Consider the following 13,626-nt stretch of genomic DNA (forward strand, 5'->3'; position numbering starts at 1 on the left):
CCTTTCAAATAAATAAAAATCGAGGCCTTCAAGCTATGTAAGGCCAATCAACTATAAATTAGAAGAAAGAAGGCTAGGATTCTCTGATGAAATAAAATTTACAGGCAAAGAGCTGAAGAGGAGAAACTGGTGATGGATGTAAGAATTAATGCTCAGGGCCACCATGTTAATTCTAACTGACAGTACAGCATCAAAATCCATTTATCACACAGTGGCAAAATTGAAGCAAAGAGCAGTTTCTCAACAACATAAAAAAATTACCTTCTTTATGGCTACAATTATTTCAAATGAGTGTAGATTTATATTTAAAAACATAATTCCCTTCATCCCACTGAAAATTCATATTCCCGAGGAATCAAAGGCCTTCAACTCATATAAACAAGTGGTTCTTATCAAACACCACTCAACATGAACAACATAGAGTAACAATATCACTACTGACCTGTTGTTCTTATCCCATAGGGCAAATCAAACTTATCGCTACCATACATGGAAGCAATCTTTTTAAAATCAGCAGCACACAGAAAAGGGTGAAACTGATGAAACCTGGAAACATAGGATGGAGAAACAGCGAGTCAAATGCTTTTAAATCACAACTGAAATTAACTGCATGGGGGTGTGGGGGGGTGGGTAAGGGAAATCCCAGAGCCTGTGGAACTGAATCATAAAATTAAAAAAAAAGAACTGCAGCATATAATTCATATTGCTTGAATAAAAACGTAGATTTGAATTTTTAAAATAATTTTAGACAGCATTTAATGGTCCATGGAAGAGAATGTGTAATTTTTGGTTCCAAGCCCTGGAACCAAAGGGGACTGCACCTCAGGCTATGAAAACAAAATTTAAAAATAAGCCAATACCAAGCGATAAACTCATAGTCCCATATATGAGAAGTAGTAATAAATGAATGAACCTTAAGCAATCTCTAAACTTAATCATCTGTATAATCCTGTATCATCTGTAAAAACAAAAATATATCCAAGAGTCCAAATGCATGACTAGACTTCACCTCCTCCCTACTATTGCTAAATCACTATTTACTCAAGAAAAGAATGATGGCATTTGTCTTCACTGTCCTTGCCCTCTCCACAAGGGACAGAGTTTGATGAAATCAGTACCACAGGTGGGTTTTCTCACCTTTAGAGCTTTGTCACACTCCCAACAGGCAACACAAGTTTACCAAGTGCTTAAATCAATTTCAAGTTCAAGCCAAATGTTTAGAAACTTTAATGGTTTCATGCATCCTCCATGAGTTCTGTATTGGCAGCATGGTCCCCAGTGCAGGTATGCAAGAGGTGTAAAACCTTTAAGAGGCAGAACCTCAAGAAGCTCACGGTAGCACACCTGCAACCGTGTCCTGGGAGGTAATTAACATTTTCCTGTGGGTTCCCAATTAATCCTTGCCAGAGCTGTTGCAGTACAGCAAGACTAACCTCCCCCACTCTCTACATTCCTGTGTCAACCAGCTGCTCCTTCAGGCACACTCACACCATAATGCCATTTGCCAAGACATGACCCAGCAAGGAGAGGGGAGGGGTCCTTGCCAAAACCTGCACTAAGAGATTTGGCTTTTCAGCCTCCAAAACTCTGAGTTAAATCAAGTCCCCACCCCCTTTTTTATAAAGGATCAAGCCTTGAGTATTTTGTTGTAACAATGGGAAACACATTTATATAAAGATCACAGTGAAACAGGGAAAAAAAGAAAAGGAGACCTGCATTGTGGCATAACAAATATAAAACAGCAGCCTGCTAATGCCAAGCACCCCAAATAGATGCTGGTTCGTGTCCTAGTTGTTCCACTTGCAGTCTAACTTCCTGAAGATATGCATGGGAAAGCAGAGGAGGATGGCCCGAGTGCTTGGGCCCCTGCTCCAGTGTGAGAGACCCACTGGAGATGCCTGGTTCCTGGCTTTGGACCAGCCCCAATCTGTCTGTGAGCCAATCTATCTACTTTTTACCACAGCCCCTACATGTGGTGCCATCTCTCTTCTCAAGGCAGGTTTGTACTTTCTTAAGTCTAAAACCTGTAGGTAGAGACCAGGGTGATGTTGAGGTTCATCGGCCTCGATGATGAACCAGAAACAAACAGCAGCAGAGACAAGGGAAAAAGAGTGTCAGTTTTGTCCTTGCTTTGTCATTCAAGGGCCACTGGATTTGTGCAAGCCGTAGAAGTCTAATATTTTGAGAGTTAAATTAAGAGTTAACCCTGCTTTCATTTCAAGCACCAGTTCTCCCTCCAAAGATGTCGCGTATGTCACAAATTCAGTTGTGATAGTGAATGATGGGAAGCTCAAGGATCCAGCCAACCTAGAAACAGTCCTTGGTATAGCAATGTTGAGGCTCAAGTTCAGTCTCTGCATTGGCAAGAGGAAGCACCAGGCCACGTGACAAGGGTTGAGAGAAGACTCAAGAGCCTCTCTGTTCTACAGAGAAAACTGAGTCCTAGATAACTACACCCTAAAAACTAACATCCTTGGAGCTGCTGAAACTCTCCTGATTGTCACTGGTTCTCCCATATTGCTGAGAAAGGAGCATGTTTTAGAGGTTGGCCCTCAAACTAGTCACATGACAAATGCAAATCAGCCAGACTCAAACTGTAGCCTGCTGAGCATTCCTGCATAAAGCTTTTTCAAAAAAAAAGAAAATCTTTGCTCATTAAAGTTATATTGATTCTAATTTAAAAAAAAAAAATAGCATGCAGAGTATCTGAACTAGAAAAGGGTAAAAAAAAAAAAAATGTCTTTCTTACTAGAAATACAAGCATGTGGTTCCAAAGTAAATAACAGATGGTAGGGCCAGGCCTACTAGCCTACTGACTAAAGTCTTTGCCTTGCATGAGCCAGGATCCCATATGGGGCACTGGTTTGTGTCCTGGCTACCCCACTTCCCATCCAGCTCCCTGCTTATGGCCCCGGAAGGCAGTAGAGGATAACCCAAAGCTTTGGGAACCTGCACCCTCATGGGAGACCCAGAAGAAGCTTCTGACTCCTGGCTTCTCAGCTCCAGCCATTGTGGACAGCTGGGCAATGAGCCAGCGGACAGAGGATATTTCTTTCTGTGTCTCATTCTCTCTATAAATATGCCTTTCCAATAAAAAATATTTTAAAAAAAGAGAGAGAGAAGGTAAAATAAATAAATAAATCAATAAATTAATGAAACATCTTTCCCATCATGTAGCAATGTTAACCGTACACACACCCAGGGTTGGTGACAAGCAGCTATGGTGTCCTGCAATCATACACAGCTCGAGTGTGGCCTTCATCCAGGCAGCTGACTGACTAAAGGAATCACTGGGTCCAAAGCATTAAGAATTAGTCGCAGACAGGGCCCGGCGCGGTGGCGCAAGTGGTTAAGTCCTCGCCTTGCACGCCCGGGATCCCATATGGGTGCCGGTTCTAATCCCGGCAGCCCCGCTTCCCTTCCAGCTCCCTGCCTGTGGCCTGGGAAAGCAGTCGAGAACAGCCCAAAGCTTTGGGACCCTGCACCCGCGTGGGAGACCCGGAAGAGGCTCCTGGCTTTGGATCGGCATAGTATCGGCCGTTGCGGCTCACTTGGGGAGTGAATCATTGGACGGAAGATCTTCCTCTCTGTATCTCCTCTCTGTATATCCGCCTTTCCAATAAAAAATAATAAAAAAATAAATCTTTAAAAAAAAAAAGAATTAGTCGCAGACAGATGCAGTATTACAAGGGGATGTCACAAAGTTTGCTGTAAAATGGAAATAAAAGTTTATTTTGGTGGTAAAAATGTTTGAAATCCATATGTTGATTTTTCCTTGTGCTCATTTCCATGAGCTTATATAACAGAATATGAATTCTTGATGCTTAGTGGAAAAATGCAGAAACAACTTAACCAATTTTACACAATTAAACACACCCAATTTAGATTGTGACTTGCCTCCTGTTATATGGAACCATTTTCATCAATAATTTATCAAAGCCAAGGGGCAGAGGAAAAGAGCTCTTGTGGTCAGAAGTGCAAATTCTCTGCAAGGACTGACAACCACAATGTACAACGATTATTTACACTCTACATAATTCATTAAAAGTCAGTAAAAAAATCAGAGGAAAATTCTAGGCACACAATTTAACCTAGAGGCAAAGGGTAAGAAGCCACAAAGTAAAAATTAACTTGGGAACAACAAGGAGAAAAAGAAAAATCAAATCCTAAAAAAGCCGGGTTTTTTTTTTATGATTAAACATAAACAATCCTCTCTGATCCCACCTGTGTGGAAAGAACACTGGTCTGATTGAGTTCTTCAGTGCCTTTTCTTAAAACACGTGCAGTTCTAACTGAAAGCACAACAAGAGACAGGATAGCCAAGCCTTCCACAAACATGGGCTGTCCTCTTTACGGTGCGATGATTCACAGGGATAAGTTAAACAAGTGCAGAAACTGATTAAAACAGTTTGCACATTGTGTGTGCCACAGGAGTTTGTTGGTTTGGTTGGTTTTTGTCTTGTGTATTTTTACCTCAGGAGAGAGGCGAAAGCTGGCTTTGATAAACAAGGCTGGATCTTATTTCGCCGCTTCATTTCCACAGGTGGAACCCTACAAGACAAAAATAGTGTGGGTCAGAAACCAAGCCGGGCAACCCGCCCAAAGGGAAGCGAATGCCCTGGGAACCACTGAAGTGTCACTAGAAGAGGCTCCTCAGCCTGAGAATAAAGCTCCTTGCAGCAGCCTCTCAGATCTGGCAGGACCTCCTCCTAGTCCAGCACACGCATGAGGACTCAGGAGCATAAGGCAAGGGACCGGAGGGAGGTGGAGATGCCCAGTGACCCAGAAGTGACACAAAGAACGTGATTCAAGGGGCCCTGAGGGAAGGTTAGGGTTACGCACCACTGAAGCCACACCAGGCTTCCGAAAACCTGGGAAACCCTAAACCTGAGAAGCCAAGCTCATCCTAAGTACACCCAGCTCTTTAGGTGCCCTGTGTCACATGTGGGGAGTATCGACCAGCACTGACCACCACTGAAACACCTGTCCTGAACAGAGCGCAGAGATCTGGCCTTGTGACCCTGCAGGCTCCACCTGTCATACCACTTGGAATCTTTCTTTCTGTCTCTGCTTTGTTGACACAGGTTAGGCCCTTGTGATTCTCTTGAATGGAGTACTTGTCTCCACAATTTAAAAGAGTATTGTCAAACATGGCAGAGCACAATCATAAAAATAAATGAAGGGTGTGGAGGAGGCAGGATCCAGACTTTGTAAAACCAAAAAAAAAAAAAAAGTTAATGCAAGAATTTATTAATGATCATCAATTTCATAATCAATATAAAAGGAAAAGTGATCAATGTTCTTCTGTAATCAGGATTCAAACTGGAGAAAATAGTCTAAACCCTGCCTGGGCAGACACAATTTTCTGTTGTATTTTTATGTGACAGGTGCGTGTATGTGTACAAAATAACCCATAGTTAAAAGTGCTGCATGTCTAAGCATAAAGCTAGTGGACTCCCGATGCGGGGAAATCTCTTTTACAAATATCACAAATGGCAAGGGCCTCGTGATGTAGCTGTAAGGAAGCTGCACAAACATGGCGGGCCCATACACTGAGCCACAGAAGTTGAATTACCTGTAGAGGAAACACTGAAGTATATTATTTGATTCATGACATCATTTAAGAGAAAACAAGCGTTTAAGATAATGTGAAGGCAATTTTGGATTTTTTTTTCCCCAGAAAGGGTAATTATCTGTCTGAAACAAGCGTGAAAGACACAAATTTATGCCAGAAATACTCGTGGGATGGTTTCCCACGGTACTTTCTGTGACTGGAGTAATGTGTTAGCTTAATTTGGACAGTCCTCAAAATCTGATGACAAAAGACTGTGCTGAATTCAGACCCTTTTCATTATGTTCTTTATCATTTCCCCTGTGACCAACAATAAGATTTATAGGAAAGCAACCATCTAGTAAACTTTTGAAAGGCTTGCACTTCTATTTATGTCTTCTACTACTGAGCGTGGAGCAGAGGCAGGATGTGACCCAGATGCAGGGATTGAGCCCCGTGCTATAATCAGACTCTAAGGGCTGTAGCCAGACATTTAAATAAAAATATAGAACTTTCTGGCCATTTGCCTAACCTTCTCCCAGGAAAAGCATTAAAATTATCTTTAATCAAGTAGTGACAAAATTAAATGCAAATCAAACACATCAATTTTTTTTTTTTACCTTGTAAGCACAACTTTAAAAACATGATGCAGGCTCTATTTTTGAAACGCTGGCAAAGGATACTGACCCTTTGTCTAAGACAGGAAGCTACCACGTGATTCATTCTGATTTCATTGTGTACTACCACCCATTCAAGATCTAAAGGTCATCAAAACACTTTTTTTTTGCTTAGCCAAAAGACTCACAATAAGAAGGTTAAAGAAAAGTGGCACTGTCTTCTCTGTAATGAAACTATATGTGCCACATCAGTTCCATACATGATGTTGTAAGTCAAAGCTATTTAAAAAGATACATGTTACTATTCACCAAGTATTTTAAACAGAGGAAACTACAAGCAATGCCCATATTTTATCAATAATCTCTTCTCCCAAGTATTTTTGTCTCTAAAGTCAAGTGCCACTGAATTGTAAAATTACCCATTAATTATAAGTGATGAACAACCACAAAAATAGACAATGCTATGTCCGAAAAAAAGTTGATCCTATCCCTTCCCTGGGCAATCCAAAGAAGTCTTGCTTATCAGTTTTTAAATTGTGAGAAACTAGCTTTAGGGTAACAAAATGTTAAATCTTCAACGTATAAGGGAAACTCATAGAACTCAAAATATGACAATTGCAGAGGCTTTTTAAATAAGTTTGTTGAACATAATGTGTGTGGTGTGTGAGAGAAAGAGGGAGAGAGAATGAAAGACACACATACACCACACACTCACACACACACACACACACACACACACACACTTATGGGAATTACATTTAAGTAGCAAAATGAAACTTACCAGTAGGCGTTTGTTCCCCATAATATACAGTGTAGCACATAATAGAGGAATACAGCACTCAGAAATATGACCACAAGGTACCCTCTCATGGCTAGCTGGCCTGAAACACAACATGGAAGTCCAAAGACAAGAGAAGACTATCAGGTAGAGTATACAGTGACTCAAGTACAAACATTAGTGAGTAAACATACATAGAAAGAGAAGAAATGATGTCAGTTTCTAATTTTACACATACTATGCAGAAAAAAAAACCTTTTTTTCAAATGTCAGTGAATTCAACACAACATGAAAGGTGTTTTACACCAATGTATGATTCCTTAGTTTTAAAGCTAAGGGTTTCCCTGCTACTTTCTTAAATTAGAAAAGAAAAAAAAATCTTCCAGAAAGAAATTCTGCATATCTGCTTCATATTCAAACATTCTTCAGAAACAGTGCCAAATATTCATTTTCTCCTGCTCAAAAGAGACAGTACGTACCTGGCGATGTGCACATTTCTTCAGTGTTTGAAATGAGCGTTTATACGCCATAACTTGAATGACTCCTCTAATTATGAAAATTTCAATAGAACTACTAAAAATTCTCTCTCATATCCTCAATTTCTAACCGTTCTGCTTCCAGATGCACCACTTTCATTTTTTAATCTCAGCATGGTATAGACATCTAATTGCCTGATATTTTTCACATTAAACTAACAGCATCATTCTTTGTACATTTGAAAGAAGCAAAGACATGGATACAACCCGCTTTAGAATGTGTTTGTTAATTGTTCTTTAATCGTGGAAAACAATTTTTCAATCTTCTAAACATATTTGTTCAATTCCATTTTTTGCTTCAAAGATTACTTTCAAATGCAATTAACTACAACCAACAAACAATATATGATTCCATTACCAACTTTTCATCTTTCTACCTGCCTTAAGTTTTTAGTTCATTTGAATGATTTCATTGCGTGCCCCACTTATGTCACTCCTACCCACATCCATTAACCTGATCAGGGCAAGTAAGACTTGTACATGTGAGTACAAAACATTTTATGTAATGCTGCCTCCTTTCATTTGTAAATTCAAATGGCAATTTTAAAATCAACCACTCCCTTGGCTTCCGTAGTAGGACACTCCTATGCTAATCATGCTGGAAGCTTTTTCTTAAACACACACCCCAATCGTGCTGGTCAGTCTTAGTTGAGATCCTCTAGAATGCTAAGGGTAGGGACTCTTGGCTAGACAGTTCAGAATTGCAGGATTATCTGACAGCCTGATCCTTGCCCCTCCCTGCTGGAAACTGCTGCTTCTTCCTACGGCTTAATGTACACCATCACTGCACACCATATTATAAATTACTTAGACACGAAGATTACATTCTGAAAAAGCATATACATGCATGAGCTATACAATCAAACTTCAGTTTATACACACTTTCACTGTAGTATATAGCGGGAAGAGTTAATATTTTAGAAATCAGAAAATATGATTCACAACCTAAAGCCAGCGTAGGCATGGGTGAGGTCTTAGGTAAATCAGTTTATTTCTTCCAACCTTGAGAGTGCACACCCTTTATCTCTTTAAGTTATTAGATTTTCCTGGAAGGCAGTTTACTACCAGTCAAAATAATCACCAAATTACTTGTCAAAATGCTCACATAACACTTCACTAAGAATAACATCAATTAGGCAAGTGTAAAATAAGGATGCAACTTGCCAATATATTCAAAATATATTCAGGAAGGTCTAGAGAAAGAAGTTGGCGCTTACAATTCAGTTTGCCTTTTTATTTTCTAAAACACAAGCTTTAGGTTATTTATATTATTACATAGAGCATGGAGATACAGGGAAGCCAGATTTGTGTTTTGTTTTTGATTCACTACTCATGTGGTTTAACTGAAAACAAAGTATACCAGAACATTCTTTTTTTCCTTTAAAAACTAAAATAAAACGTCCCTTGAAAAGCCATTACATATATCATGTAAAAAAATTTTAGGAAGCTTAATTACTCTCCTGTGTTTCATGAGCCATTTAAAGCTTTGATAATCAAATTGCAAATAGACGAGGGCCAGCAAGGATATCCTTGTAATAAACAGGTATGGATCCTCCGCCACCTCACAGGAAGATACTTCCATAAATAAATGACTCCTTTAGTTATATAATTCTATATATGGAATGGCCACTTTTCTTTGAGCTAAAGTATTCCAAGGAAAACTATTTTGAATTTAACTTGGGTGCACATCCTTAAAAAGCAAGACATAAGGATTTTGAATAGAGCTCCTCTAACCAAACGAAAAGTTACATAATTTTGACATAAAACATGACAATGTTTCAGCTATAAACACTCCTAAAACCAAGGGACCCAAAAACATTTTGAACAAGATTCTTGTCACAAAGCCATTTCTTCTCTAAATTGTAGACAAGTAGTATGGCAAGGAAAGAGCAGCAGAGGTTCAATGTTTACTTCATTTGAAACTATGATGTGAACCCTAGCATATGAATAATCTACATATGCCAAATGAGCAATCCTTTCCCTTCCTCTTTAATAAAAATATGTGGAGCTCCAGAATTCATAAATGTTGACATAACTATCACTTCATTTAAGGTTCATTTGCCTCCTGAAGATTGAAAAGAGGGGGAAAAAAAGGTCATCTCAGATCGCATGGTCAAAGAGAGACAAAAATAGACATAAGGTCCTACCATTTCTTTCTTGGGATTTTGTACTTGGTGTCATCTTGTCTCTTGAGATAAAAGGCAGTAGGGAACTCTAAAGAGAGAGTCTTGGTCTAAAATTTCCTTTAAGGTGCCCTGCTGAGAAGCAGAAATTCAGATACTGTTCAAGAACAGGTGATACAAGAAGTTCAAGGGTCAGTACCAAGTGGGAACTTCCAACACATACACTCCTGAGCCTCTACTTGGTCCTGAGTGCGCATTTAAACAAGAATCCTCCAATTTGACTTGAAGCCACACTGACATTTGAGAGCCAGGAAAGGAAAAGCTACTGACTCCATAACCAGATGTTTTGTATTAATCCTTTTCTCCTAAATGCCTAGCAGGTGGCAAATGTCCCATAAACAATGGCTAATCCAAATCATTAGCCTGTACTAATGCCTAGTAAGTGTCAAGGCATGTGACAGATACTTTTAGAAAATGATATCATCCTGATAATCTCCTTGGAAGAAAAGTAATGAAACTAATACAACCCCATTTTCTAGATGGGGAAACTAGCCATTGGAGAAAAGTTCATTTCTCTAGCTGACCAGCAGCAGAACCAAAACTCACACCTTAGCTGTTAGATAGCAGCCCACCAACCAGTCAGCCCCCCGACAGCTTTTACATGTGAGCATAGGCTCATATTTTTGATAACACACTAAACATTATAAAACATTTCTTTGTTCTTCACATGAGCTCCTTAAGCCATATTAATTCTAAAGATTGACACATTGGAGACTTTTTGATGCCAGCTCTGTTGAAATTCACCTCTGCTACTCCTGGCACTATTCCTCCCAGTCCTGTTCCTGCCAACAACTTTATATAAGAAACTAGACAACCCCTAAGAATGACACTTAAAAATGGCCACATTTTTATTTTTAGAGGCTCTTAACATTTTCTCCAAAAAAAGTTTGTTTTTTCAACCAGCTAGGAAAAAAGCATAAAAGCATAAAAGCATGTTCAGCAATAATTGCGGAACCACTCTTCTATTCTTCAAGAAGAAAAGCCCTGTGGGTAGCTCAATGTTGTAAACAACAAAGGATAAACATTCCCGTCATTCTCTACTCCCAGTGTTGAGCACACACAGACCCAGCCTGCCTGGCTCCTCTGTTCCCACTTCCTGTTGATCTGGCTGAGAGGGTTCCCTGATGCCCACCTGCAGGCCCAGCCACACCAAGCTCTGGAACTGAACCTGGAAGAAGCCTACAGAGCTCTTCACCAGCAGCTTAACAGTTAGGTCAGACTCCGGTAGATTCCATGCTGGCCATAGGCATCTCGTCCACCTGATCTGAGTAAATCATGCTTTTTCTTTGTGTGTGTGTGTGTGTGTGTGTGTGTGTGTATAGAAGAAGGAGAGAGAGGCAGAATGAGGGAGAGTTATTTCACCTGCTGGTTCACTCCTTAAATACCTGCAACATGCAGGGCTGGGACATGACAAAACTGGGAACTGATGACTCAATCCATGTTTTGCACATGGGTGGCAGCAATCCAATATCTTGATCCATCATCTGCTGCCTCCCAGGGGACACAATTGCAGGACGATGAGGTCAGGAGTCAGAAGATACCAAATCCAGGTATTCCACTATAGTTGTAGGGCATCCCTTCATCTTAACCACAGAGCCAAATACATGCCCCACAGGGCCTTAAATTGCATCACTTTTCCAATGCCTCATTTTTCTCAAAAACCCCTGAGAAGTTTGCAGCCAAATCTCCACTTTTTTAGTAAATACAATTCTAAACATGCCCCATCCTCTCTGGGTCAAGGTCCCACTACCTCACTACCCAATCCGTATCTTTCTGCTACTACATCTCCACATTTAGAGCATGCTTATGTCAAAAACAATAGCCAGTAACTTGCATCTTTGTGCAAATGAGAAAAGAACAGAGTCTGATTTCCATATTGTCCTTTGAGCACCTAATATCTAATCTCTTGGTAGCTGCTAAATTAAGCCACGCTGTATCCCCTAGCCAGGTGTCCTGTTCATGCATTATTGCCACACCCTTAAGATGACCCTGCTGGCCCTCATCCGCTAAGACATTGACTGGTCCTTAGCTGGCACTGACATGCACTCAAGCTTGTCTGTGGCCAACAGATCTCACATCCTGCCTTCCCTCTTATTTGTACTTATTGCTAATGAGATTTTTGTTTCTCATCAACATGTGAACAAAGACATTCCAGTTCTATGAGCACATGAATGTCTAGATTTTGGGGCCCAGTCCCATGGGGCACCCTAAACTTTGTACTCTCACATATATACATTTCAATACCACCCAAATCTTCACTGAGAAACACAGGACTCCCTAGTGACAGCTGTAAAAGTCCAGTATTCGGGCCCAGTGCAGTGGTCTAGTGGCTAAAGTCCTCGCCTTGAACGCAGTGGGATCCCATATGGTTGCTGGTTCTAATCCCTGGCAGGCCCACTTCCCATCCAGCTCCCTCTTCATGGCCTGGGAAAGCAGTTAAGGAAGGTCCAAAGCCTTGGGACCCTGCACCCGCGTGGGATACCTGGAGGGAGTTCCTGGCTCCTGGCTTTGGATCAGTGCAGCACCAGCCATTGCGCTCACTTGGGGAGTGAATCATTGGATGGAAGATCTTCCTCTCTGTCTCTCCTCCTCTCTGTATATCTGACTTTCCAATAAAAATGAATAAATCTTAAAAAAAAAAAATAGTCCAGTCTTCAACTCATTTCCTATTCTTTTAAGAGCAACCACTATTACTAATGAGATGGTCAAAATGTGCAGGGGGATGGCAGTCTTATTAATACACCAGAGAATTCCCGCCTCCAACAAAGTGAGCACATAATGAATGGTGTATTAAGTACTTGCTAAATACCCTTCATACTCTTTCCACATGATAATGAACAGAGGGACTACCACCCATCACCATGCCAGATTTGCTTAATATCAACTGTGGCTAGAATTCAAACTGAGATTCGTCCAACCTCAAGAACTATTGTTTTAAATTATACATCATAGAAAATCATAATTACTTTAACTATATATATATAATGGTATAAACTCATTACTATACTTAATATCTATTAGAACATATAATAGATATTAGTATCTTAATAAATATATCTGTTATAATAATTTACTAATGCACTTTAAAAATAAGATATGGGGATGATTCACATTAAATATATGCTTGTATTAGGGCAGTTATTTAGAAATAATATGAAAAACTACTCAAGTTACAAGGAGATAAATCTTAAGGAATTAGTAGATTGGTTGATGGGATTTTTAGCTAGCAAAAAATTCAGCCATAATGAAGAAGCAATGATATAGAAACAAAGAACATCACACACAGGGACTGGCATGGTAGCACAGTAAGTTAAGTAGCCGCAGTATGCTGGCATCTCACATTACAGTGCCAGCTGGAGTCCTGGCTGCTCTGTTTCGAGCCACCTCTCCACTAAGGCACCTGGCAAAGCAGCAGGCAAAGACCCAAGTACTTGGTTCAGGCTTTTGGCATGACTGTACCCTAGCTGCTGCAGGCATTTGGGGTGTGAGCTAGCAAATGGAAGATATTTTTCTCTTTCTGTCTCTCCCTCTCATTCTGTCAATTTAGCTTTTGAAAAAATAAGTAGATCTTTTTTTAAAAAAAAAAAAAGATGAGCACACACAGAGTTTAACAAAACTTAAATTGAAATCTGAAGTTAGGAGCTACTGATATTTGATAGTCTGAAAATGCAAAAGTACTGGGTAAATAGAAATTACTATTTTAGTTGCATCTCCTAAAATGTATGTACATAATTTCATGTTAGATCAACTGTGTAAATTCTGATTGTTTTCAAATTCACAGCTGCTTTCTTTCCGTACCATAGAGACTGAACGTATACATTCTCCTCCCTTCCCTGACCGTCATGCTAATATATGCAGCTACTTTCTACACACACATTCCCTGTTCTTCCAGAAAAGCTTTGCTTTTACCAGACAACTTCCTTTGCATACGCAGGTATATCTTGTCACCTAACTGAAGCTA

The 13,626-nt window shown here is 40.0% G+C and overlaps 1 protein-coding gene across 8 annotated transcripts in view; it reads right to left on the reverse strand.

The window, feature by feature from the left end:
• ST3GAL6 (ST3 beta-galactoside alpha-2,3-sialyltransferase 6) overlaps nucleotides 1-13,626 on the reverse strand; it is a 65,368-nt gene that overhangs the window by 21,666 nt on the left and 30,076 nt on the right. For 6 of the 8 annotated variants that reach the window (XM_040980591.1, XM_040980593.1, XM_040980587.1 and 3 more), the window contains 3 exons: nucleotides 6,950-7,049; nucleotides 4,474-4,551; nucleotides 443-546 (listed from right to left, as the gene is read on the reverse strand). In XM_040980591.1, coding sequence (XP_040836525.1) covers nucleotides 443-546; nucleotides 4,474-4,551; nucleotides 6,950-7,038 — 271 coding nt within the window. In that variant the 5' untranslated portion in view covers nucleotides 7,039-7,049. Of the gene's footprint in view, nucleotides 1-442; nucleotides 547-4,473; nucleotides 4,552-6,949; nucleotides 7,050-9,629; nucleotides 10,978-13,626 lie in introns of those variants that run through there. The other 2 variants (XM_040980586.1, XM_040980594.1) reach the window with 1 other exon arrangement.

This window comes from Ochotona curzoniae, unplaced genomic scaffold, assembly GCF_017591425.1.
Source record: "Ochotona curzoniae isolate NIBS_2020 unplaced genomic scaffold, NIBS_Ocur_1.0 contig_3498, whole genome shotgun sequence".
NCBI classification, from domain to species: Eukaryota; Metazoa; Chordata; class Mammalia; order Lagomorpha; family Ochotonidae; genus Ochotona; species Ochotona curzoniae.